This window comes from Cryptomeria japonica, chromosome 5 (assembly GCF_030272615.1).
Source record: "Cryptomeria japonica chromosome 5, Sugi_1.0, whole genome shotgun sequence".
In the NCBI taxonomy this organism is placed as follows: Eukaryota; Viridiplantae; Streptophyta; class Pinopsida; order Cupressales; family Cupressaceae; genus Cryptomeria; species Cryptomeria japonica.
The window spans coordinates 845048919-845076432 of NC_081409.1; the positions used below are offsets into that span (position 1 = coordinate 845048919).

At 35.9% G+C, this 27514-nt stretch overlaps 1 protein-coding gene across 1 annotated transcript in view; it reads right to left on the minus strand.

Moving 5' to 3' along the window:
- The window catches only part of LOC131062722 (uncharacterized), a 28310-nt gene extending 13109 nt beyond the window's left edge, over window positions 1-15201 (minus strand). Inside the window, exons 1-4 of the mRNA XM_057996438.2 lie at window positions 14036-15201; window positions 13065-13147; window positions 12732-12944; window positions 11876-11979 (exon numbers count right to left, since the gene is read on the minus strand). Coding sequence (XP_057852421.2) covers window positions 11876-11979; window positions 12732-12944; window positions 13065-13147; window positions 14036-14204 — 569 coding nt within the window. The 5' untranslated portion in view covers window positions 14205-15201. The remainder of the gene's footprint in view (window positions 1-11875; window positions 11980-12731; window positions 12945-13064; window positions 13148-14035) is intronic.
- Between the last annotated feature and the right edge of the window lie 12313 nt (window positions 15202-27514).

Sequence of the window (27514 nt, forward strand, 5' to 3'; positions counted from 1 at the left end):
AAAAAGTTGCTCACATGGGCCATGAAAAGAAAGTTTTTAGGCAACAAGATTCCAAACTTCAAGGGAAAGAAATTGTGATGATAGAGAGTGAAGGAAAATCAAAATGGCATGAAGTTGAGTATGTTGAAGTTTTTAAATCAGCATATAGTGAAGAATTCTTACATCACGTCAGTAATGATAAATCAGTTGTTGAGAAAGAGTTTCCAATGCCAAATTTATATCGGTTTGACTTGCAAACAGAACATATGGAGAAGAGCCTTCCTAATAGCTTCAGTTTATTTGATATAGAAAGTGATTTGTTTACGGAAACAACCATTCATGGGGAATAAAATGAACATAAATTTTCGAATCAAGGCCATTAGTGTTAGTTTTCGTGATCAGATTATCCACAATAAACAGAAAACTAAAGTTGCACAGTAAAGCATACAAATAGAGGATCACACAACACAAGACTACCCTAGGAAAACCTCCCTCTTGGAGGAAAAAACCAACAACAAATCAGATCTAGATCCTTTTATTAATTGTAGAATACAATGGCAATAAAGATCAGATTACTTATCTGATATAACTGTCAACCTAGGGAAGAATTAGAGTTACAGTCGTAACCCATCTAGGGCACAATGTAACAGCAGAAGATAACAGACTTATCAGCATACAACTTCCAGCTCTTCGTAGTTCTTCACTGAAGATTGCAGACCTAATGATGTTTGTGGACCTTCAAGAGGAACTCGCTATCCTCTTCAATGTATTCACTGTCCAAGATCGCATGTATGGCAAATGCTGATGGCAGAAGTAATTCGCTGATCTTCAGAGGTGGTTCACTTGCCTTCGATGAATATTCGCTAACCTCCAGATCTTGCAGAGCTAACTTCACTTTGATGATGATAAAACTGAAATGATGAATACATACAAATGAATCTCTATTTGTATGTGGCGTGGAGACCAATTCAAGTCGGCTTTACCTTAAGTTTTGTGCCAAGATTTAATTGCAATTATAAGGCTTACACGTTGCCTTAAGTCTTGCCCTATTTTGGCATCTTAATAATGATTAAGTTATATTGCAAGGGGAGCGCACCTATTTAGGACCACACGTTACATGAAGTGATATAGGGTTGGCCCTATAATATGATGAACATGTTTCATGTTGCTTGGCGTGTAGGAGATAAAGGGCCCAGCCCTATTCGAGTTTGTGCACATAGAGATAGGGCCCAGCCCTAGTTACATGCTTCCTTAATGGAGCAGGGCCCAGCCCATATAAGGATTCGGATGATGACTTAAGGCAATCTGAATCCTATTTATTTTCCTAACCTAGTTACAAAATCAACAATTAGTTCATAATACCATGTGATCCAAGGGTTTTGACACCAAAATACATTGAAGAGAAAGCTTCTGATGATTCTGCGAACTGTTTGATTCTGCCAACTGCTTACTTCGCTGTCATGGATTGTGGAAATCTAATAGAATTGATGCCTACGTATATTAAATTTGGAAAATTTCAAGTTAGAACCTAAAATCCTGGTAGGGGTTCTTACAAACAACATTATATATAAGGATATAGAGTATTTACTAGCTTAGAATGTATGTACTATACCAACATACCTTATGGACAATACCTAAAATCCAGTTTAAAGATCCAACACAAAATATTCACCTTCACTTAATGAGTGAAAAGTAATTTCTCAAATCAAACGTTTTCAATATCATTCTCAACAGCATACCATGGCCCTCCAATTAGATGTTGTCCTTAGCACTGCTCAATTGTGAAAAAACAGAATCCTTGCGTTTCCCAGGAAAACCTACCGCTCATGTCATATATACAAAACCAAATAGGAGAATGTGGCATGACTTCCTGCAATCCCTTCCTAGATTTTCTGCTATGCTGTCTTGTTTTCAAAGAAAAGACGATGGAGAGAAATATGACTTCACTGTGAAATTTGAACCCAAGCTGGAAGTGAATAGCAGGAAGAAGATGTGGACGAATAAATGGGTGACTTAAGCCATAAATGGATGATACAATTTCTATGTCGCGACAAACACATAAAAACTAATAAATTAACATCTCAAGTATGACTCTATATGACCCTAAACCTATCAGTCTCACAACCCCAAAGAACACACAATCTTTGTGAGAGCACAACCACACGCATTATACAAAGGACAGATGACATTGAGCTCATATCTTACCAACTTACAATTCGTTGCTGCTTGAGATCAATGGTCAAGCCCCCAAATACCCCTATTGCTGCAAACCATGAGCTACCACCTGAACTTTCACACATACCATTACAACAAATATTGCTACAGCACATGTAAGCCCCAGAGGAGTTGCCACAGCTCTGTGTGTTCTCGGACACCTCTCCTCACTTAGTCAAATGCCATCCTTAGTACCTACAATCCCATGCCCCAAAGAACTGAACCAACTTCTCATGTGATGAAATTCCTCATGCTTTGATGGATTTCCATACCCTACGCCTGCTTCCAGCAAACTCGTGTCAATCCAATTTAATGGTTAAGGTCTGCCTATACTTTGCTGCACATGGGTGCTATATTTCCTTAACTCTCCAGCTGCCTCTTTTAATTCTATGTACCCCTAAAACTTACCATCCAAAAATCTTGTTTGATTCATTGTACTTATTTCTGTATGCATATCTTAAGGATATAACATTTCTTAGCTTAGGAAAGTGAAATGCAATATTACTTTTGAGAGATTTCAGAAGATGTATATTGCATCAGTTAGTTCTTGCTATATAGAAAGTACGTTGTGTCTTGTAAAATTGGAAAGCCAAGCTTGCCCTTCTTATTTGGGTTGGAAGGGGAAGCAATGAGCTATAATTGCCCGTAGTAATTCATATTTTATCTGCAACATAAAGCAGTTTTCCTGTGAGATGAAATAGAAACTATTTCTCTCTGTTCTTGACATATGTTTCAAAGAAGATGCAAAGCTTATCCATAAGAAAAAACATTAGAATGGAACTCTTCAGCTATCTAGGATTCACGAACACTTTTGTAAGAAGCTTTATGGCTTTCTTAATTTTTGATTGAGATATTCTTGATAGAATTATTCAGTGAAGTATATGTCCAAACTCAAGACTGAAGAAAAATGTATGTTAGCCACAGCCCAATTAACCAAAATTTATTTTGGTAAAAAAAAGGACCTAATCTTCCCATGGCTCTGTCATATTCCCATGTAGACAGCAGGCAATGATTAGAAACATAAAACAATACATGTACAGAAATATATATATATTAAATACATAAATTATTTTTACCACTTAAAATACATTTTATCTTAAATAGTAATGAAAGGATGCATCCATTCCCAAGCCATCTCCGGAATAGACACCACGTTTCAAAGGGAATCGCGTGGTTTCAAAGAGGTATAAAACCGCACCCCAAGGAAACACAAGAGAGGGACTGACAAGGAGAGAAGGACAAGGAGAAGCATCCAACAGGTAACTTCGTTACTCAGTAATAATATTTATTTCAGTTTTCATAATTTATGATGCCTAGACAACCATGAAGATTGCTCGGGGAATGCATTAGTCAGCAGACGATGTAAAAGGGCTAGTTGCTGGTTCTTCCCAGCGATGAAGAACCCGCGCCTAGTAAGCATTCCTTCCCATCACCAGTAGCCTGGTACGTCCCCAAGCCAATCCGCTTAAATGTCGAAATGTTTAAGTATGTTTTGTGCCAGTTGTATTAAATCTGTTTTCATTCCTCAGATAACAATAATTAATATAATTTAACTAGTGACCCAGATTAATTGCTAAATCGGTTCCATGCCTAAAAATGTCTTACCAAATGAACTAAGCACATCTATAATGTACAAAAGGGTAAAATGAACTTAATCTTCACGCTAGGTAGGTAACCTACAATATCAGGTTTAGAATGTTGCATTAAAATACACTTTAGTGATAGACAAAAGAATAAAAATAATTCATTCATTCTCAGACACAACTAATATGTAGAGAAAAGGAATACTAATTAATGATAGTCATGTTTTTGCAACTAGGCACAAATATAATGAATTAGTCCCTACAAATTTATATATAATGGATATATGTTAACCAAGTAATATGGTAATGAATCTATGTTTTATGTATGCATTTGTTATCTTCCTGATATTCTCTGTTTGTTAGTACATTCAAGATAATGAGTGCAAGCCAGGGGTATGCTGGGCCCATCCTCAGGTGGCCCTATTAGCCCTAAGAGATGGGATGGGTTTGGATGGGTAGCCCAGCCAACCTGGAAAATCCTCAAAATCTAGAATGGGTCGTGTATGTATTTAGTGCTGCAATAATTATGCCACCGATCTAATATTACTGCTGACATAAAATAAAATATCTAAATGTTGCAGGAAACCATAATTTCCCAGTGTTCCACGGGGATGTGTCCCCCCCCTTTTTGGGTGCGTCCCCCCGTCAGAAACGTCTCGGGGACGGGGGGATGGGGACACGACGTCCCCCGCCGTCCCGCCACCGCCACCCAAGCGCCGCCGGGACGCGGAGACGTCCCCGCGTCTCCCAGGGAGACGGGGAGACGTGGAGACGTCTCCTTGGGAGACGTCTGGGCATCTCCCAGAGAGACATGGAGATGCCTCCACGTCTCCTTGGGAGACGTTTGGGCGTCTCCCCGTCCTTGGAGAGACGTGCAAACGTCTCTCCAAGGACGGGGAGACGCCCAGACGTCTCCTGTCGTCCCCACGTATATGCAATATTTAATATTAAAATTTTAAAAAAAAGTGACTTTTTAAGTTTTTTGAGGGTTAAGGGGTAACACTAATTGGACGTGGGCCAAAAGAAAAATAACACCCGACGCCTTTAGAAAATAATAAAAGTATTTTTGGCCTCGCGGGGCGCTGCCCCTCGACCCTGCCCTGTATCGCGACAGGGAACGCGCAAGGGGCGCTGCCCCTTGACCCCAACTTGGGGGCGCTGCCCCCAAACCCCCGTTGAAAAATATAGGGGGAAACCGCGCCGATAGAAGTAGGGAAAATCTAACCTCCGAGTCTGATTAGGCTCCATATAACAACACAACTTAGAAATCTTGGTATTTAGATTTAGTATTTCAAATTTCCTATAGTCTCATTTAAAATATAATTCTTACACTGTAATACTGTCATACATCTTTTCAAAACTAGTTTTTCAAGTACTATATGTATATGTATAACTATATCAGCACCACCACCCCGCCACCCCACCGCCGCCGTCCCCCCGCCGTCCCCAAACTTAGGCCCTTGGTCCCCCCGTCCCGGAAACGCGTCCCCGTGTGCCCGCGTCCCCCCGTCCCCAACGCCCGTGGAACACTGTAATTTCTTTTTGTGGCCCTAAATCCAACCTTCGGTGGATAGATCAGGCCCTAATTATCAGAAAGGCAAGGCAGGTACAACAAAGGTTCATTACAGTGGTATCAGAGCCTCCTTCCTGCCACCCTGTGGAAATAGTTAATGCAACAAAGCCAAAGATCCCGTAGGGCCTTAGAAAGAGAGAGAAAAAAAGGAGCCAACGACATGAGTGAACAAGCTAGTAATGAACTTAGGGCCTTCATGGAGCAAACCGCTCAAGCACTAAGGGAACAAACTGAAAGAACCATGTAGGCCTTCATTGAACAGAATGAGAGGAATAACCAACTAGTCCTTCAGGCCCTCCAAAACATAAGCAACCATAACACCAAAGAAGCCCAATCCAATCATTCTGAAAACCACCACCCCACCCCGTCAAAGGACACCAGCTCAAGGCCCACTCGACCTTCATTCCTACCTGAGGAAGCGCCAATAAGTGATGATAACCATGACATGCCCATGGGAAATGTAGATCAAATCCTTGCAGACTACCGCGGGTTGGATCCCGAACTACGAGATCTTGTAACCTTCAAAGACTATTGTGCTGCCAAACTAAAGACACTAGGCCAAAATGAAAGACATCCTCCAACCCACAAAGAGCTTCAAAACAAGCTCAATAAGGTGACTATCCCCAACTATGATGGGGAAGGCAAGGTATCAGCTAGGTCATGGGTCCAAAAATTGGATACCTATTTATCCCTCAGCCCCATGACTCAATCCAATGCCATTAAATTTGCTATACTTCATCTATCCGGAGTTGCCCATGAGTGGTGGCACCATGGCCTTATCACTCAAGGACATCAACTTATAAACACATATGAGGAGTTCACCCAAAAGCTCATAAAAAGATTTGACCAAAAGCATCCTGAGTGGTACTTTCGAGAGCTCACCCAACTAAGGCAGCAAGGGACTATTGAAAACTATGCCACAGAATTCCAGAAATTAGCAGTGATGGTACCGGGTCTAACACAAGAAAGGCTTACTTACCTATTCATAGAAGGCCTAAGGGGATCAATCAAAAGCACAGTGAGTGCCCATGAACCCCAAACATTAGATGAGGCTATACAGAAAGCTATGAAATTTGAAGAAAGCTCACCCAAGGACAAGACCAAGCCCTTTGGCAACTCCTCCAAACCTTCGCCCAAGGACAGTAAACACAATCAAGAAGGGATTGTAAGGTCTTGCACCTATTGCAAGGGAAAGAGAGAAAAGGGACATATGTGTTCAGCCTTGGAGGACCTTAAAAAGAAGGGACTTTGTTTCACGTCTAAAATCCTATGAAGGAAGGAGCCATAAATGTCAAGGTCGGGCTCACAAAATAGAAGCCTCACCATATGAGGATGAGAAAGAGCCACCTAGCAAAAGGATGAGACTGGGGGAGGAAGATCAGGCCATAGTTGCCACTAACACCCATGCTACTAAACACAATCTGTTTAGAATCAAGAGTTCGCTTAAAGGGAAGAAAGTAGTCACACTTGTGGACAGCGGAGCCTCCCATAACTTCATTGATGAAAGGGTTGTCAAGCAGCATAAATTACCCACACAAACTTTTAAGGGGTTCGAAGCAGCAACAGCCATAGGGGCAAGGGTCCAATGCACTAAGTTGGTACCTAAGTTGGAGTTCATAATAGGTAGCCATCCGGTAAGGGAAGATCTCTACGTGGTACCATTGGACACAGATATCATATTGGGGACTCCATGGATTTATTCACTGGGATGTTTTATGTTTGATCTCCCAAACCAAATAATCAGATTTCAGAATGAAGGGAAGGAAGTTACTCTCAAGGGCTTACCTAATGGTAGCCCTAAAGTGGTTTCTTGTAAGAAATTGGAGCAAATTTTTAGAAAAGGACGAGGAGAATGGGTGGCCCAATGCATGATACTAGATAAGAGCAATACTCATGAGAAATCCATGCATATGGACATCAAACCCATCATGGAGAAATATAAAGGGGTGTTTGGGGAAATTCCCCAAGGTTTGCCTCCCAAACGGGGGTTTGAACACACTATAGAATTGGAAGAGGGTGCAAAACCAGTCATCACTACCCCTTATCGCCACCCTCACAAATATAAGGAAGAAATTGAGAAAACCATTAAGGAACTACTTGCTATGGGACACATTCAACCTAGTTCCAGCCCTTTCGCATCATCGGTGGTACTTGTTAAAAAGAAAGATGGCACTCTAAGAATGTGTATTGACTACAGAGCACTGAATATGAAAACCATCAAAAATAGGTACCCAATCCCAAGGATAGATGAGCTGATTGATGAACTACACAGAGCCAGATATTTCTCCAAGATCGACCTTCGATCAGGATATCATCAAATCAGGATGAGGGAAGAGGACATCCACAAAACAGCTTTTCGATGTCACTATGGACATTTTGAATTCTTGGTTCTACCTTTCGGTCTAACCAATGCACCAGCAACATTTCAGTCATGTATGAATCATACTTTCCGCAAGTAGCTAAGGCAATTTCTACTAGTTTTTTTTGACGACATTTTGATCTATAGCAAAACTTGGGAGGAGCACCTCAAACACATTGAGGACACATTAAGGATCCTAGAGCAAGAGTCACTTTATGATAAGGCATCCAAATGTGAGTTTGGAATGGAGGAAATCCTATATGTAGGGCATAAGATTAATGCGGAGGGGGTTAGCGTGGACGAGGAAAAGATAGCCACTATCAGAGAATGGCCTAGACCTAAGTCCCTCACACAATTAAGGGGGTTCTTGGGGTTATGCAATTACTATAGAATGTTTGTACGGGGTTTCTCCAAAGTGGTAGCCCCTCTCACCGATCTAACTAAGAAAGGGGCTTTCACTTGGAGCGAAGCAGCCCAAAGAGCTTTTGAAAGTCTGAAGGAAGCTATGAGCTCATGCCCCGTCCTAGCTATCCCTGATTTTTCCCTTCCTTTTGAACTACAATGTGATGTCTTTGGAGAAGGGATTGGAGCTGTCCTCATGCAAAAGAAACACCCCATAGCCTTTGAAAGCCGTAAGCTGACAGAAACAGAAAAGCATTACCCCGTTTATGATAAAGAGATGTTAGCCATCATGCATGCCCTAGCCAAATTCCGCCAATACCTAGTTCGCACCAAATTCCATGTAAAGACAGACCATAACAGCCTAAGATTCTTTTTAAACCAAAGGGATCTAAATGATAGGCAACAAAAATGGGTCAGCAGGATACAAGCTTATGACCTTGATATTGAATACGTTAAAGGAACAACCAATGTGGTAGCGGATGCCTTATCAAGGAAGCAACAAATAAATACCATAACTTCTATAAATGCTGATTGGAAATATGATCTTTTGGCAGAATACGCCAAGGACACTTTTGCTAGCGAGATCTTGAGGGACCCATCAAGTCATGCAGAATACAAAGTTGTGGAGGAGCTTATCCTATATAAGGACAGGTTGTACTTGGTGCCCAACTCTAAACTCAAGGAAGTAATAGTTAAAGAGTACCATGATAATCCATTGGCAGGACACCCAGGGTTCTATAAGACATATAAACAAATCAGAGAACGGTATTCTTGGAAAGGACTTAAGAAAGAAGTCCAAAAATACGTACAAGAATGTACACAGTGCCAGAAGAACAAAGCAGAACTCAACCACCCAGCCGGGTTGCTACAACCATTGCCCATTCCCGACCAGAAGTGGGAAAGCATTTCGATGGATTTTATCACCGGTCTACCCAAGGCCAAAGGAAAAGATTGTATATATGTGGTTGTGGACCGTCTCACCAAATATGCACACTTCTTTGCTATAACAAACAAAATCCAAGCATCTCAAGTAGCAGAAATGTTTTTTAAGGGAGTTTTCAGACTTCATGGGCTTCCCCAAAATATCATAAGTGACCGAGACAGCCAGTTTATGGGGCAATTTTGGCAAGAAATCTTCAGGATGGCGGGGACTAGTCTCACTCCGAGTACTAGCTATCATCCCCAAACCGATGGACAAACTGAAATCGTCAACAAATGGATTGAAGGATATCTAAGAAATTATGTCACTGGGCAGCAAAAAGCTTGGATCAAATGGTTACATTTAGGAGAATACTATTATAACACTACACATCATATGTCTATCCAAATGAGCGCATTCAAAGCACTTTATGGTTATGAACCCACCTCTTTTGGATCACTAATTACTCCAGAAAGTCAAGTACCACGAGCCAAGGATTTTATTCAGGAAAGCATGGACATCCTAAGGGCTCTAAAAGATCACATACATCAAGCCTAAAATCAGCAAAAGATATACGCTGATCGTAATCGTATTGAAAGATCATTTGAGATAGGGGACTTAGTCTTCCTACGGTTGCAGCCTTACAAGCAGTCTTTGCTGAAATCTAGTGGGGCAGAGAAGCTGAAGCCACGGTTCTACGGACCCTACCCAATATCAAGGAAGGTAGGAGAGGTAGCAAATAACTTGAGCTTCCTCCAGGCAGCCGCATCCACAATGTATTCCATGTGTCTAGATTAAAAAGAGCATTAGGGCAGCAGATATCCCCATGCAAGGAGTTACCTCCAATAGATGACGAGGGAAAATTAACACTCGAGCCAGAAGCCCTTTTAGACGTAAGAGAAAGGAGAATAAAGAGTAAAAACATTGTAGAATACTTGATCTTATGGAAAGGGTTGCCGGAGGAGGATGCAACCTGGGAGGGTGAAGAGATCTTCAACCACCCAAATCTCCACATCGCTTGAGGACAAGCAATGTAAGGGGGGAGGACTGTCATATTCCCATGTAGACAACAGGCAATGATTAGAAACATTAAACAATACATGTACATAAATATATATATATTCAATACATAAATTATTTTTACCACTTAAAATACATTTTATCTTAAATAGTAATGAAAGGATGCGTCCATTCCCAAGCCATCTCTGGAATAGACACCATGTTTCAAAGGGAATCGCGTGGTTTCAAAGAGGTATAAAACCGCACCCCAAGGAAACACAAGAGAGGGACTGACAAGGAGAGAAGGACAAGGAGAAGCATCCAACAGGTAACTTCGTTACTCAGTAATAATATTTATTTCAGTTTTCATAATTTATCATGCCTAGACAACCATGAGGATTGCCCGGGGAATGCATCAGTCAGCAGACGATGTAAAAGGGCTAGTTGCTGGTTCTTCCCAGCGATGAAGAACCCACGCCTAGTAAGCATTCCTTCCCATCACCAGTAGCCTGGTACGTCCCTAGGCCAATCCACTTGAATGTCGAAATGTTGAAGTATGTTTTGTGCCAGTTGTATTAAATCTGTTTTCATTCCTCAGATAACAGTAATTAATATAATTTAACTAGTGACCTAGATTAATTGCTAAATCGGTTCCATTCCTAAAAATGTCTTACCAAATGAACTAAGCACATCTATAATGTACAAAAGGGTAAAATGAACTTAATCTTCACGCTAGATAGGTAACCTGCAATATCAGGTTTAGAATGCTGCATTAAAATACACTTTAGTGATAGACAAAAGAATAAAAATAATTCATTCATTCTCAGACACAACTAATATGTAGAGAAAAGGAATACTAATTAATGATAGTCATGTTTTTGCAACTAGGCACAAATATAATGAATTAGTCCCTACAAATTTATATATAATGGATAAATGTTAACCAAGTAATATAGTCATGAATCTATGTTTTATGTATGCATTTGTTATCTTCCTGATATTCTCTGTTTGTTAGTACATTCAAGATAATGAGTGCAAGCCAGGGGTATGCTCGGCCCATCCTCAGGTGGCCCTACTAGCCCTAAGAGACGGGATGGGTTTGGATGGGTAGCCCAGCCAACCTGGAAAATCCTCAAAATCTAGAATGGGTCGTGTATGTATTTTGTGCTGCAATAATTATGCCACCGATCTAATATTACTGCTGACATAAATAAAATATCTAAATGTTGCAGGAAACCGTAATTTCCTTTTGTGGCCCTAAATCCAACCTTCGGTGGATAGATCAGGCCCTAATTATCAGAAAGGCAAGGCAGGTACAACAAAGGTTCATTACAGGCTCAGATCCCAAGATATTTTCAAAAATATAAAATATATAAATGTTGGTTTCTCGGTTACCAGCCAGCCAGACACCAACTTAGTGTATGAGGAGGTTACCATTGTGGAAACCCACAAGAGGATAATTTTTCCAATCACCTATGTCCTTTAGGATTCTAATCTAAATGGTTTTTTACTTTTTAAGCTTTTAGACTTTTTAGAATAGACAGACTATAGAGCTAAAGGATTACAGGTTTTACTGAGGTGACATTGTGAACTAAATACACTGAGAAAGATTAATATGTTAGCAACATGAACTACAAAATAAATATAAGAATGGTTTTACAAAGAATGCACATTAGCAAAAGAGAATGTAAATGAAAACTATAAATATGTTGATGTTCTGAAGATGTAGACATTACATGCATTCATGTGCGCAACCTTAAATTTCTATGAAATTGAATAAAGCTTTAAATCGCAAAATCCATTATTGCAAACCTCAAGTTTATGCAATGAAAATTTTTGAACATTACCTGGGATCACTTTTACGATCAGTCACATGCACTGCAGCTGCAATTACTTGAGATGCACTATCCCTGAATGTCTTTTCTAAGGACTGCCAATGAGATCCATAGTTCTGACAAACACATCATAAATTTCCATAAGAACATTCCATAAATTACCAGAAAATATCTACAGATATATTTAGCACCTGGAATTTACTAGCAACAACATGACGTATTCTTTGAGCACTTAAGTTATTCTCTTGGTATTAGTTACTTGACATGCAGGTGAATTGGGGTAAATCAACCTATTTTGTTTGTCCAGAATGACGAAATATGTAACAAGGTTATCTTTTCAGAACTTCTTGTTGCAAGATATCATTTTGTTAGAAGATTTTAAGTGCTTGTTTTTAACAGATTCTCAAAAGCCCAAATCAAATATTATGAGTGCAAATCCTGATGACAATAGCTATTCATGATCTCTCAGCTGTGGATGAAACAACACATATTTTAAACTGACAATTCAAAGTTTTGACTTTTGAAAGGTTTTAATATTCACAATTGACTAAGCCAATATAAATCAAAATCTAAATAAACACAATTCTACATAATCGTTACAAACAATGACATGATTAGCACCTGAATGTATTAGTGAATAAACTAGCAGCAAGGTGGTGCACCTATTGCTATAATCAACCAGGTTTAACACACTGGACATAATGTGGCTTGTGTAAAATGATAGAGTTATCTTTATATAATTCAGCGTTCAAGAAAATATTTGAAGAGTTAGCTTCGTAGCTAAAGGAATATTGCATCAAAGTAGGCATGCTCTTAGATGAAACATTTAATCTTTCAGCCAACCTGAAATAAAGAAAAGTCTTACTACCTCAACAGTAAACAGGACTGCATAATAAATATCGTGAGCAATGGAATCCCTGTCAAAGTGGTCTTTTGAAACACGGGACTTGTTAAGAATATCTTGCATACTCTGATAAAATTTCCCTTTCTCAAAATCTCCATATTTCTTGCATTCATTGGACACTGAGTTTCCCAGCAGTGAAACCACGTCCAAAGGTGCAGTACTCTTCTCACTGTCTGTCTGCAAAAAGTTTCAAACAAAAGATTCCCCTCTTGAAACATTCAGGACCAACCATTATTTTCTGTTCTTGAAATATAAGGATGTTCAAAACATATAAGTACAAAAATTCAGATCACTTACCAGGCGCTTACCAGCCAACTGAGACGCAGCAACTAACTCATGCTTGTATCCAGCCAAGTACAAAAAGTATAATCTCTGGAGTGCTGTATGTAAACCAAAGTAGATATCTTGGTGATTAGCTATTTTACCAATAATGAGAAACAAGAAATGAAAGGGAAACATAAAAAATTATAGAACAGTAAAACCAAAGTTACACACAATATTTCCTAGATATTCAAGAATTATTATTGATACAGATCTATATATAGAAAGAATTCAACATTCGACAATTATAAAGATATATCATTATTCAGATTGATTGTTGGGCTAACAGAAAACAAACAGTGCTTTCACAGGACAATTACCTTAATTGGCAACACACTTTGAGTTGCCCCATATCCCTTTAGTCAAAACATTAAGTATAAAAATGTACAACAGAGAAATTAACACTCGAAGAGGAGACTAATTACACATTATTAAATATCAATGGAGATCTCTCAGGGTATCGGATCAAAAGGAAAAAATATTTTGGACAGACGTTGCAAATAGAGATGGTTGGTGAATAATGGAAAGAATTAGTTTTCTGATCACTTTTTAATGTTTTCTGCAAGTTTGCTTGACCATTTTTCTTAGGCCAAAACTGGCCTGAGAAATGCGGATTTCTCAAGAAAAAGGTTTCAGGATATGGAAACCCCTGGCAATTCTGTTTCTGCCGTTCTGGTCAAAGAAGTAATAAGAAATCATTTGTTTCCTCAACTCAAACAAATTTCTAAAGGCTTCTATAATATGCTCGAATAAATACAGTCCTGGTGTATGTTAACTTTTGGTTTTAACCATGGATATTTGCAATTGACGTTTCCGATCGCACTCAATAATGCAATTACTCCAACAGTTTAAGGCTCATGAATCAAAACTTCAACAATGATTAAAGAAGAGAATTGAGTGAACCTAATTTCAAAATTCTAATGTTAAAAAGGAATTGAACAGCCCACCTTGGAAAATAAGATCAGAAGGGCTGAGACCCTTTTGCCTAAGCTCTGCTAGCACAGAAACCTCGTGACTGCTTGCATACTCTTTCTTGGCTTTATTAAATCCACTAGAAAGAACTGCAAAGCTGCTCTTCAATAGTCCAACCCCTTTTTTGGCGGCTGCTGCACTCATTTTAACCGATGTTTAAATACTCGACTGCCCTAATTAACCCTTTAATTCAACTCTGGACCTTCAGATACTCTGATCAGCCGTTACAATCAGCTCTGATATTTCATTTGTACACCGTCTCTGATCAGCAACAATAGTCAAACCCAACAATTTGGCAGTGCAAATTCAGCCACCCAGAAGCTCTAATTAGCTCTAATGTCCAATTCAAAATTTTCAGATTACCAACTGATCTATGAGTCCTGTAATTCAAGACTGAAATTTCAGATGCCCAATACGACAGATCCAACAAATTGTGATAATTCAACCTCAAAATGCGTAGTCTTACTAGAACTTTCTTTCTGTTATTTATTTAAAATTAGCGCCCTTTGACTCAATTTATATAAAAACCTATTAAAAAGGTATCTCTGCTAGGCTTTTGACAGGTGTATATTGGATTTCCAGCTAACAGAAACTATACCCAACAATTTGACTGCAAACTCAGATACCCAGTAAATAATTTCATTAATGCTGGGGCATCCACGGTATTTTTCCAAAACAAATTATGATCAGATATGCATCTACTACCAGAATGTCTCACTGGGTATTTCTCAGTCAATATTCATCTGAATCAAGAAAATTTTCAACTCTAGATCTTCGTAACCTATCTTCCAATATCATAACAGACGCATGACAAACAAAACGACCTCTACAATTGTTTTTTTCTTCTTGTCGATTCCAGTTCCTCGAATTTGAGGCAAAAGATACAAAACAAAATGTTTGGTATTAAAAAATTCTAAACGAGCATTTCCTTTCTGTGTTTTAACGGTTTTTCTCCAAACAATTGCCTTTACGTTTGACCAGGAATAATAATTAACTATAAAATTCAGAAACTCTGGAACGCGGATATCTTTTTTTCTTTAACTAACTTGTTCAGTATGAAATTGTGGAACGCGGAAATCCTCCGTTTTTAACTAATTTGTTAAAGTATCGAGTTTATCTTGAATGGTGACATCAGACATGGGAAGAGTGGAAGTTGGTTTAAATTGCAGTTGAAAATTGGGGAAGGAAAAGAATGAAAGCGTAGATGGTCAGTTTCAAATAACTTTTTATTAATATAAGCTGTCGGAAAAAAAAAATGTTTAATTATTTTAAAAATAGATTGAGTATAAATCTTTAATACATCTATGTCAATATTTAACTCATTTTAATAAATTTAAATTTAATTTACATTAATAAATATGTTTATATATATAAATTTAATTTTCATTAATAATTTTTTTTGTTTTTTATAAATTATTAATTGCAAATTTAATTATATAATTATTTTTTAAAAACATTTATTTTTAATAAATTTATATGCTTTATTTTATTTGAACTATGAGAATGATATTTTCAATGTGTTTAAATCTGGATGTTAATTTAGTTAAATGTATTTAATATAAAAAATTAATATTAAATATATTAAATCTATTTTATGAGTAAATTACAAATCAAGATTAATCAAGTAAAAAAAATTACATTTTGTCAAAGAAAGATTAATAATAAGTTTTCAATTTTTAGATATTTAAAATGATATGTTTAAACATTATTTAAGAATTATTTTAACATTAGTATAAAAAAATCTTATTTTTTTTAATACATTCTTTGATTACTATTTTATATATTGAATACTATTTTAACAAGTGCCACATAATGGCTAGTACTTGCCTTGTTTTTAGTATAGTTTTGATAATAATTATAATTTAATTTATTAACCAGAAAAAATTTAAAAAATAAATTAAATTAATAAGGAAAAAGAATAAGTAACTCTTGAAATGAAATGTCTTTATATTTTTTAGATTTTTTTAAAGAATAAGTGATATATTTTTATATTTAATTTTTTCTAAAATAGTAATATAATAATAATAATTTTATACTAATTTTAAAATATTATAATAATAATAAAAATATGTGATATATTAAAAATAATTTAATATTAATAGAAATATAATATAAGATGGTATAATAATATTGTAATTTTAATTATTATATTATTTTTTTATTATTATATTATCTTACATAATGTAAATTTGTTATTATTTTGAAATAATTTATAATTTAAATTTTAAAAACAGTATTATAATTCTATTTAATATTTTTTTAAGGAATGCTCAATTTTAATTTTTGGGACAGAGGAAAGCATAATATATAAATTAAAATAAAAGATTATATATGATAAAATGTTTTAGATTCATGTGATAAAATTAAAAAATATTTTATTAATAATTTTTTTTTAAGAAAATAAAATAAAATAATTTTTAAGTCAGTAAAATAACTATAAATAATAGTAATTTTTTAGTAAACAATGTATATAAATTAAAAATATTTTTCGAATATTGTAAAGTAAAAAAATAAAATCGAAGTAAAGTAAAATATATCTATTCTATAATTAAATGAACTTTCAATGAATAAATAATGTTAATATGGACAAAGTTAGAATTTGGATTACATTTAGAATTACATTTTGAACCTTTGAATTCAAAATAACAGGGAAAAAAGTATTAGCCAATCGTTTACAAGAGAAATTTTTTTTTTTAATTATAAAGTTAACAAATATGCATGTATACTTTAAAATAAATTTAAAAATTTAAAAGAAAGAAAAATATTTGTTTATAATTGGTCAAAATAATTTTTTTTAATAACTATTTAAGCATAACAAAAAAAATTTCATTAGAAGAGTATTGCCTACGGCAAGTACTAATAATGAATATGATATATTACAATCTATAGTAGATTATTGCAAAACTCTGCAATAATTGAATATGATATATTTATGTGAACATATATTGTGTATTAAAATGTATTTAAAATTTTAAATAATATTTAATTTAATTTAAAATAAATTGGTTATTAAAAGAGAGAGTTATTAAACTTTTTTATGAAGATCATATATATTATTTATTATTTATTTTTTATTTGCATTCTTCTTCATATGTGAGTTTTTCAATTCTTTAATAGTTTTTGTTAAGACATTTATTATTTTTTATTTGTATTCTTTTTATATGTGAGCTCTTCAATTCTGTAATAGTTTTTGTTAAGACCTTCATGGTCCACCCTTGCTACCATTATAGTTAAAAATTATTCTTTTGAATTAAAATTATAATTTTATTTTATTTTATTTATTGAATTGCATAATCATTTAAATAATTTTACTTGTAATGTTTTTTTTGTTTTTTTTTGAAAAATATTAAATCTACTCACTTATATTATGTATTTAATATATTTAAAAGACCAATAAATTCATTTACTATTTTATTTAGTACTTAAAACTAATTTGTTTACTAGCATTAAATTTTGTTTGTTTTTAGGTTTTATATTCTATTTGATTTAATAATTATACAATTGAATTTTACTTAAAGTGTAGGATCATGTGCTACTCATAGATGCTCAACATTAAATATGTTGAAGATGATCTAGGATTACTAACAATTGTTCTCCCCTTAGGAAGAAACAAATGGCATTAGATTACGCAAAATACTTTCTAATTCTAAACAAAATTATGAGAGAACAAAACAAAATAAAAAATAATCATTAAAAATGCCTAGATGTTCCATGTTGATGCCAAAAGGTACCATAATCAAAGAAGGAGTATCATGCCTAACTAAAGAAAATGACCCCTCTCTCTCTCAAAATTAGATGTGGAGATGGATGAAGAACAAGTACCAAAGTTGTGGATGAACTCTCTAACTAATATTGAAGAGAATACAAGTCATTATTAAATATGACAAATATTGTTAAGAGAAATCAAGTACCATGTAAGGACTTGATACAAATGTTTTCACAATCAACATAAGATATATAAATCAATTGTGGTGATAGATTGAAATCTATTAATTCATGAAATACAAATTGTGTACAAGGATAGAAGAATGCATATATGGAGGGAGAACTTGAAGGTTTAAATGTACCATAACGGCTTCTAAAAAATATGATAAGTAGTTTTTAAGAATTATCATCAAAGAGAAATTGCAAGTCCTCATTGGTCTCATCAAGGTCAAAATATGGGATTTTACAAACAATAGATGTCTATATGATAAGTAGACATCCTGATGATCAAGAAGAAAAGAGTGATCATGTTGCACAAAATTGCTAGAAGCCCCCAAGAAAGTGAATCTAAAATCTATATAAGTAGCAAGTAGAGGTATAATGTTAGTGCATCATCAAACTATATTTTTCATTCTAGAATGTAATGTACACACTATATGCTAAGTATGAACAATAATAGAATCTACAATTCTAGAAGAGAATAATCTTTAGCCTCGATTTATTGAATTGGAGTAAGAAAATGAACCCTTTAAATTCTTTTAGCATTTGATAACATCAAAAAAAGGTCCAAGGGGTTGAGCTTAGTTGGTTAAAGCATTGAGTTCTCAATGTGGAGACCCAAGTTCAACTCCCATGAGGGACACCTTTGTGGAATTCTAAGTTGTGACTCTTGGTCTTCCATTGGTTGTATTTGTCACATTGTTTAAAGTGGATTTCTAAGTTGTGACCCTTGGTCTTCCAATTGTTGTTTCTAGTTTGGTGCTCGAAAGGAGCTAGTATTTGTAATAAGTTTGCTCGAAAGGAGTTGGTATTTGTAATAAGTTTGTAACGTGGATGCTTGAATGAGAAAAAAATGAACTTTGTGATTCTATGATACTTAATACAAAACATCAAAAAAAGTTACAATATCCAATTTTTCTACCAAATGTTAAACTCACTTGCAAAAACAACAATAAATACTCAATGATACATAATGATACTAGGGGATACTCAATGATACATAAATAAAAAATAATAATATGATCCATGAATTCAATGAAATGGAAAAGAAAATAACAAGAAAGAGGTGAGAGGATGAAAACTACATGAAATGAAAATAAATATAACAAGAAAAAGAGGAGAGGATGCACACCACCATGTGAGTTCATCCTTGAGAAACTTGTAAAATGAGAAGAGGAATAATTTTGGGGGTTGCAAAGGAGTTAACCTGAATAGTCAAGCCCTTGATTGTATTTTTCAACCTCAACAAATAGCTAGATGAAGAAAATGAGAAATAAAGTGTGTGCCCCTATCCTAAGCATGTATAACAATCCAAAGAGTAGTGACAATACAAATAGTATAAACTAGAATGTAAATGAGTGTGATAATAATATGGAGATGATATTCTGAAGTGCTATGGGAATTACAAAAGGATACTACATTAATAATAAAGTAGAAGAGGAAAGATTAAACAAATAATAATAATGTCACATCTAGAATCTTGATGAAGCAAAAAGATGACAAGGATACTATCAAATGCCAAAATAATTTCAAGATGATTCTTTAGTATTAATGGTTGTTATTTTTTGTCAAGAGTTCCTATAGATCTATCTCCCAAAACTATATGCCAAAATAGTAGGATAGGAGCGTTGGGTGCCTTATTTTAGATGTTTTTATCTATTCAAGATCTATTGCAGCCTATAATAGTCTATTTTGCACCCCTATACCACTTTTACTATCAGATTTATACCTATGGACATAAAAAATTGAGAAGAATGATTATGTTTGTTGCAAGGTGTTCACCCTTGGTCTCCTTGTGTTGTGTAATGCAACACTTGGGTTTGTGACATGGATTAACCACCTCCTGTGGATTCTATAATTCTATGTATTGGGCATTAACAAGTTGATCTTTTGGTACAACAACAACCATACTTCTAACCCCCTTGCTTGCGATGTGGGAGGGTTGTTGCAAGGTGTGCACCCTTGGTCTCCTTGTATTGTGTAGGGCAGTTCTTGAGTTTGTGACATGGCATAACTGCCTCCTATGGGTTCTATAAGTATAGTGGTTGTATTGGGCATTAACAGGTTGATCTTTTGGTGCAATGGAAACCGTACTTCTAACAATGTTGTGTAGGGGCTCACCTAAGTAAAACATTGTGTTGGTGTTCCCACCTTCATAGCAACTAATGATGATGAAAAAGAGTGTATGCCCTAGGGAGGATAGAGGAAAAATAGTAATGAATTGCTGAAATGAAATGATTATATGTTAGGTATGAAACCCTCTCATGGAATTTCACATAAAGGTGGTGATGCAATGCTCTTTAGACAAGTCATGCAAGTGTTAAATGCAATAACATGACAAACATAAATCACAAACATGATATCATACTTTAATATTGAATAATTTAGTTTGTCACTCAATATGTAGGTATCTCAAATCTATAGTGCTTTCTTGATAATACTAGACCAATTGAGTTTCTTTGTAGTTAGACCTTTTGAATGATAGAAAGTATACCTTATATAGGGATCACAAGGTATTTTTGAATGTAGGCCGACAACCAACAATCAAATTCAAATATTGAGATTGGAACACAAATGATGGAGGTCAACACTCAAACATTATGAATTTGAGCACTTTTTGGAGGGACTAAGGTGTTGGGTGCCTGAGTCCACTCAAAAAGGGACCATCAAAAGACAAATCAAGTGTTAGAGTCCAAAAATAGGACCTAATCTTGGAATTAACATTTGACAACAATCAATTTGCAAGTTTAACTATTAATGTATAGGGTAGGATACGAAACAAATAAGCTTAAAATGATCTAGGAGAAATCAAACTAAAGTAGGTATCAAATAGAGTGTAAAATTGTAAAGGGTATATAATTCATGACACTACATTTAGCTTTGAATTTTGTAGGAGTATGAACTTACGCTCATACTCATAGTAAAATAAAGAAAGCGGTCAATAGAAAGACGTACTAGGGATAAGATGTCACTAAGTTGATAAAAGCAATTCCCTAAGCTTAGGATCCTATCAACTCACAGAGGAACATACAAAATAGAATACATTAAAAAAATACGAGACACACGAAACAAAAAAAATCAAAGGAAACAAAGAAGAATAAAAGGACACCAAAAATGTTAGTACCAAAACAAAGGCTCCAATTCAACTAGTTGAAGAGATCTTGACATCAAGAAGTATCGTCCTCAAAATGCTAAATTGCAAAAGAACAAGCATAATTTTAGAAAGATACAAGAGTATACACCATTTAGAAGAGATGAAGAAGAGGATCCATGGTCCATCAACTAGCAAGTTGTGTTATTCTAGGGGTCCACAGAAAAGCCATGAATTTCACTAGCCAACAATTTGTGTTATGTTGGGTGATTAATGTATACGACATCATGGATTCCATTGGCCAACAAAGTTGTGTTATGTTGGGTGATCCATGTAATAAAGGGATTGTACTACCCAACAAGTTGTTTTATGTTTTTTTATTTATGTATTTGGAGAAAATAATTACACTAGCAAGCCACACAACACTAGGTAATCAATGGTTCATGGAGCATAAACAACAACAAAAATCAAACTAGTAAGGCTCTCTATACTAGATTATCAATGCCTTAGAGAGAATAAATATTTTCAACAAAGGATCAATCTAGCAAGTTGTGTTATTCTAGATGATCAAAACTGGCCATATGGATGTCATTAGTTAGGAAGATATGTTAGGTTGTGTGATCCATAGACCATCAATGACCAAGGAGTGCAAGTGAGGATCAATATAGCAAGTTGTGTTATGCTAAATGATGAAGGAAAATTTCATATACTAAGAAAGTTTCTAGAAATATATTGATAACATTGTCTTAGGGGGCATTATGCAACACAACAACACTACTTTAGGGGTACACTAATGAACACAAAAAGGAAAAAGGAGGCATCTAATCCCCCTTAAGATGTTAGCATATATCTATGTTGATATCTTAAGGATAAGAGATAGATCCCTATCAATGATACACACCTTCAACACCAAACAAATATCCTTAACAAAAATGCATGTGTCCAAGCTAGGAAGAGATCCTTGTAAAGGATACACACCTCCAAGTAAGGAAGAGGCCATTGTAAATAGATCATCTTGCAATAAAGCTAAAGGTATCCTTATCAAGGATAGATAGCTATTGAAAAGGCAAAGAGAGAGAGGGTATTTTTCTAAGGATATCTATAACCTCAATAAAGAAAGGAGATCCTCAAACAAAGATAAAATTCATATAGTACGATGGGAAGGGGATCTTTTTTAAGAATACTCAACTTCCCAAAAGCAAGGAAAGGGGATAATTGAAGAAGGATGTACACTTTAAACTCCAAGGAGAGATCATCATAAAAGATATACACTTGAAAGCAATGAAGAGGTCCTAAATAACATGGCACACCTCCAAGCAAGGGGGAAATCCTCATGAAGGACATAAAATTCTATGCAAGGAAGGAAATATTTATGAAAGATACATCTCCAACAAAAGGAAAAGGATCCTTTCTAAGAATACATGTTTCTAAATTACTCCCACCCCCCGATGTATAAGCAAGAGTAATTACACCATAGACTATTATGTTTCTACCAATATATGGTTTCCCATGAAATTGTATCACCATGAATGGAAATGAGCCCTCAAAAGGTAAGCTACAAATGTCACATAGTGAGGAACAACATAATAGCTAAAATACTATTCAATCACATGAGAAACCAAATAAAAGAGGAATTGAATGTCACTTGTTAAAGGGATAGTACTATTTTAAAGGATTTTTCTAACTTCTCTCTTAAAGGCTCTACAATCAGTAGTGGTATGACCATACATACGATGATAAGTCTAAAAGAAGATTTTTGTGTGGCCACCTTCTCAAGATTCATAATATTTAAAAGGTGGAAGAGTAATCAAGTGGTATTTTAAGAGTCTTAACAAGATTTAGTCTTCACTTGATAAAAGAAATGGTTTAGGTAGTGATGCAGCCACCAGCAAGGAGGGACCTCAAAGAGATATGTCTGACCAGCCAACAAGAGTAAACTCAACGGAAACATAGAGATGTGATGGAGGCAATGCAGAACTAATGGAATTATATCAATAATTGTCAATACAATCAACCGATAATCATCCAAGTTACATAGATCGGCACACAGGCCTGCAAGAACATACGGAATAGGTCACAACTAGGACCTTGAATCAAGAGATCTATCTTCTAAGTTCTATCTCCTATCTTCTACTATTCCCTATCTACTATCTCCTAATGCTCAATTACATTGATATATATACACAATCCAAGGAAAATAGGTCGGCCCAAAGGATCAAAGCCCAAAGAACAAGACCTAACGTGTACAACCAACAAGGTCAGCCTCCACCAAGAGATTCTTCTGGAAAATCCAAAGGATGAAGCATGGAAGGTCGGCCACATGCCAGAAATATCAAGATCAACGTCCAAGGCTCTGCAAGCTTCGGAATGGGTTCCGGTAGATCACTAGAATAGGTCTTAGCAACCAGTAACAAAGGAGCAACTGGTAGCAAGAAACTGTCATGGGAACCGGTAGCAATATCTTGCTAGAAAGTGATCCAAATGTGATGTGGTTTGGAAGCAAGAAAGATGATCAAGTCTTCGAGTAGAATCCAACTCCATAGGTTCCAGTGAGCCAAAACCGGTACACAGAAAGAAACACTGAAACTACAAACAAAAAGGAAAATGTTTTTGGTTGAAGCAAGATTGTCATGAACCTAGGATGCTCCTGGATCAGACATCTGGGGTTGTTGAAAAGTGAGACTCTCACTTTGTTGGGGTCAGAGGAAAACTAATGTGGTCTACCTCTTCCCGAGAAATCCAAGATGAATCTTCAACTGGTTTGCCTTTCCACTTTACCAATTACTCTTGATACTGGTTGCTTTGGGTACTACGCCCAATCCTACTATCCAAAATGTCTTCAATTTGATCTGGTTCCTTCTAGGGCAACTGTTTCTCCCAGTCTGCTACACTGTCTTCACTGAATTTTGGTTCATGATACTGATGAAGGTTTGCAATATTGAACACTGATGAAATACTCAAACTATCTAGTAACTCCACTTCATATGCATTTCCAGAACTAAATTTCCTTAAGATCTCACAAGGTTCAAACTTCTGCATTTGCAACTTATTATAGGTTCCAACTGGGAATCTCTCTTTTCTCAAGTATACCATCACCTCATCACCAACTTCAAATTATTTATGTCTCCTCTTCTCATCCACCTTTTCCTTATACTTACTATTCATGTCCTCCAAATGTTGTTTAACCTAACTATGTAAGGCTGCCATGTGATCTACAAAATCCTCTGCTTCTAAACTTCTCTGGTCATCATTGCTAATATCCCTTAATTTTGATATACCTCTAGGATGCATTCCAATAACTATCTCAAAAGGTGTTTTTTCGATAGTCCTACTCACTGAATTGTTATAGGCAAACTATGCTTAAGAAAGGATTAAATCCCAACTTCCGGTTTTGTCTCCCACTAAACATCTCAACAGGTTTCCTAAGCTCTGGTTAACTACTTCTGAGTGTCCATCTGTCTGTGGGTAAAAAGTAGAACTGAATTCCAAATTTGTCTTCATCTTCTTCCAAAGTGTTCTCCAAAAATAGCCAACAAACTTAGTGTCTCTATTTGAAACTATGTTTTTAGGTAATCCATGCAATCTCACTACTTCCTTGAAAAATAGGTCTGCTACATGAACTGCATCTGATGTCTTCTTACAAGGTATGAAATGAGCCATCTTAGAGAATCTATCCACCACCATAAATATTGAATCATTACCTCTTTGTGTCTTAGGCGATCCCAGTATGAAATCCATGATTATATCCTCCCAAGGTTTAACCAGTATTGTCAAAGGTTTGTACAATCCCGCATTCTAACTGCTACCTTTTGCAACTTGACAAACTCTACAACTTTGCACATATCTCTTACCATCCTTATGAATCTAGGACCAAAAGTACTGCTCACTCACCAAGGCTACTGTTTTGTCAATACCATAGTGTTCAGCTAAACCTCCATTATGTTTCTCCTTAATTAGATTCTCCCTCATAGAACTCTTAGGTATGCACAATTGAACTCCTCTGAACAACATTCCATCCTACATGAAATAGTCCAACCACTTACTCCTATCTACCATAACCGGTTCTCTACATGTTTTCCAAGGTTCTCCAAAATCCGGGTCATCATCATACAAGGTCTTCAATTCTTCAAAACCTAATACTGTCACTCTCATCTCTGTCAGCAAATTCCTTCTCCTACTTAATGCATCAGCAACTTTGTTAGATTTCCCATTTCTATGCTTCAACACAAAGGTGTAACTTTGCAAAAATTCTACCCATCTCATATGTCTCTGATTCAACTTACTCTGACTATTCAAATACTGCAAAGCTTGATGATATGTATACAACACAAACTCCTTAGGCAACAAGTAATGTCTCCACTTCTTCAAGGCTTGAATTATGGCATAAAATTCTTGATCATACACTGAATATCTTCTCCTAGAATCATTCAATTTCTCACTGAAATAGGCTACTGCTCTTTCTTCTTGGCTCAAGACTGCTCCTATTGTTGTTCCACTTGCATCACAATCAACTTGAAATACTTTGTTGAAATCCGGTAAAACCAACACAGGTTGCTCTGTCACTTTTTGCTTCAATAACTCAAAACTTTTGTTTGCTTCGATGGTCCATCTGAATTCCTTCTTGTCTCTTCTCATGGTCTCAGTCATAGGGTTACATACTGAACTGAAATTTCTAATGAATGTCTAGTAGAAACTAGCCAATCCATGAAATGATCTTACCTCTCCAATTCTTTTCGGTGTAGGCCACTCAACGATTGCTTTCACTTTCGCAGGGTCCATCTTCAATCCATCGATAGATATCACAAATCCCAAATAGACTAACTCTTCCTTCATGAAAGTACACTTCTTAAGGTTTATCAACAACTTTTCTTCTCTCAACCTCTGCAAAACTTGTCTCCAATGCAACAAATGTTCCTCTTTTGTCTTACTGAAAATCAGAATGTCATCCAAGTAAACAATAACAAACTTACCCAAGAATTCCTTGAATACCTCATTCATCAACCTCATGAAAGTACTAGGTGCATTAGTCAACCCAAAAGGCATCACCAACCATTCATACATACAGTCCTTCATTTGTCTTGAATGTTGTCTTCCACTCATCTCCTTCTCTGATCCTAATTTGATGATATCCACTCTTCAAATATATCTTTGTAAAGTATCTTGCTCCACTCAAACAGTCCATTATGTCATCCATTCTAGGTAAGGGAAACCAGTATTTCACTGTGATCTTGTTTATTGCTCTAGAATCAGTACACATTCTCCATTCTCCATTCTTCTTTGGTGCTAATACTACTGGTACTGCACAAGGACTCAAACTTTCTTTGATCAAACCTTTCTTCAACAGTTCTTGCACTTGTCGGTTCAACTCCTCATTCTCTGTCGGTGTCAACCGATGTGCAGATTTGTTAGGCAAACTAGCTCCAGGAATCAAATCCATGCAATGACTGATACTTCTTACCAGTGGTAATCCATTAGGCACATTATCTGAAATGATGTCTTCATACTCTGTCAACAAATATTTTATCTCCTCTGGTTGTTCTTCTTCTGGTTCCAGTCTCTTAGTCTTCCTAGGAATCATAGAAAAACACACATTCTCATGTCTCATTCCATCTAGGAACTTCCTTCCATCCACCAAACAAATCCTAGCATTCGTATAGACTTCACTCTTCAAAGGTTCCTCCAAAGGTAACAAGGTTTGCTTCATCCCATTTGCCACAATGGTGTATATGCTCTTCCTTCCATCATGTATTGTCTGTCTATCAAACTGCCAAGGTCTACCCAACAAAAGGTGACAAATATCCAGAGGCATAATATCACACAAGACTTCATCATGATAATTCCCAAATTTTAATTTCACCAAACGTTTCTCACTTACCAACAACTTGTGTTCATCCTGAATCGATGCTATCTGATAAGGCTTAGGGTGTTTCATTCTTTCTAAGTACAACTTATTCACCATCTCTTCTAAAACAAGATTGTCTGAACTACCACTATCAATGACAACTTTACAACACTTACCGGATACCTTACATCTGATCTTGAACAAATTTCTCCTCTGCAAGGGTTCCTCATCTTCTCTGGCATGACACAAAATTCTCCTCATCGTCAACAGTTCTCCATCTTTCGATTTGTTAGCTGATCTAGTGGGGATTTATTCCACCACTGTTGCTCTTCTGGTACTCCTTATCTTCTTACATTCAAATTCATGATGTCCTTCTCCTCCACACTTAAAACAAGTTCCTCTAAATGCTCTCTTATCTTGTCTTATATCATATTTTCCAAAATTCTCATTTCGATAGCCATCTGGTTCTCTTCCCTGGTAGAAATTTCTATCATCCTTCCGATATGAATTACCTTCCCTTCTTACTTCTTTGTCATCGCTCTGATCTATACAGGTACCTCTTCCTCTAGTATATCTTCTTGCTCCTTTAAATCTACC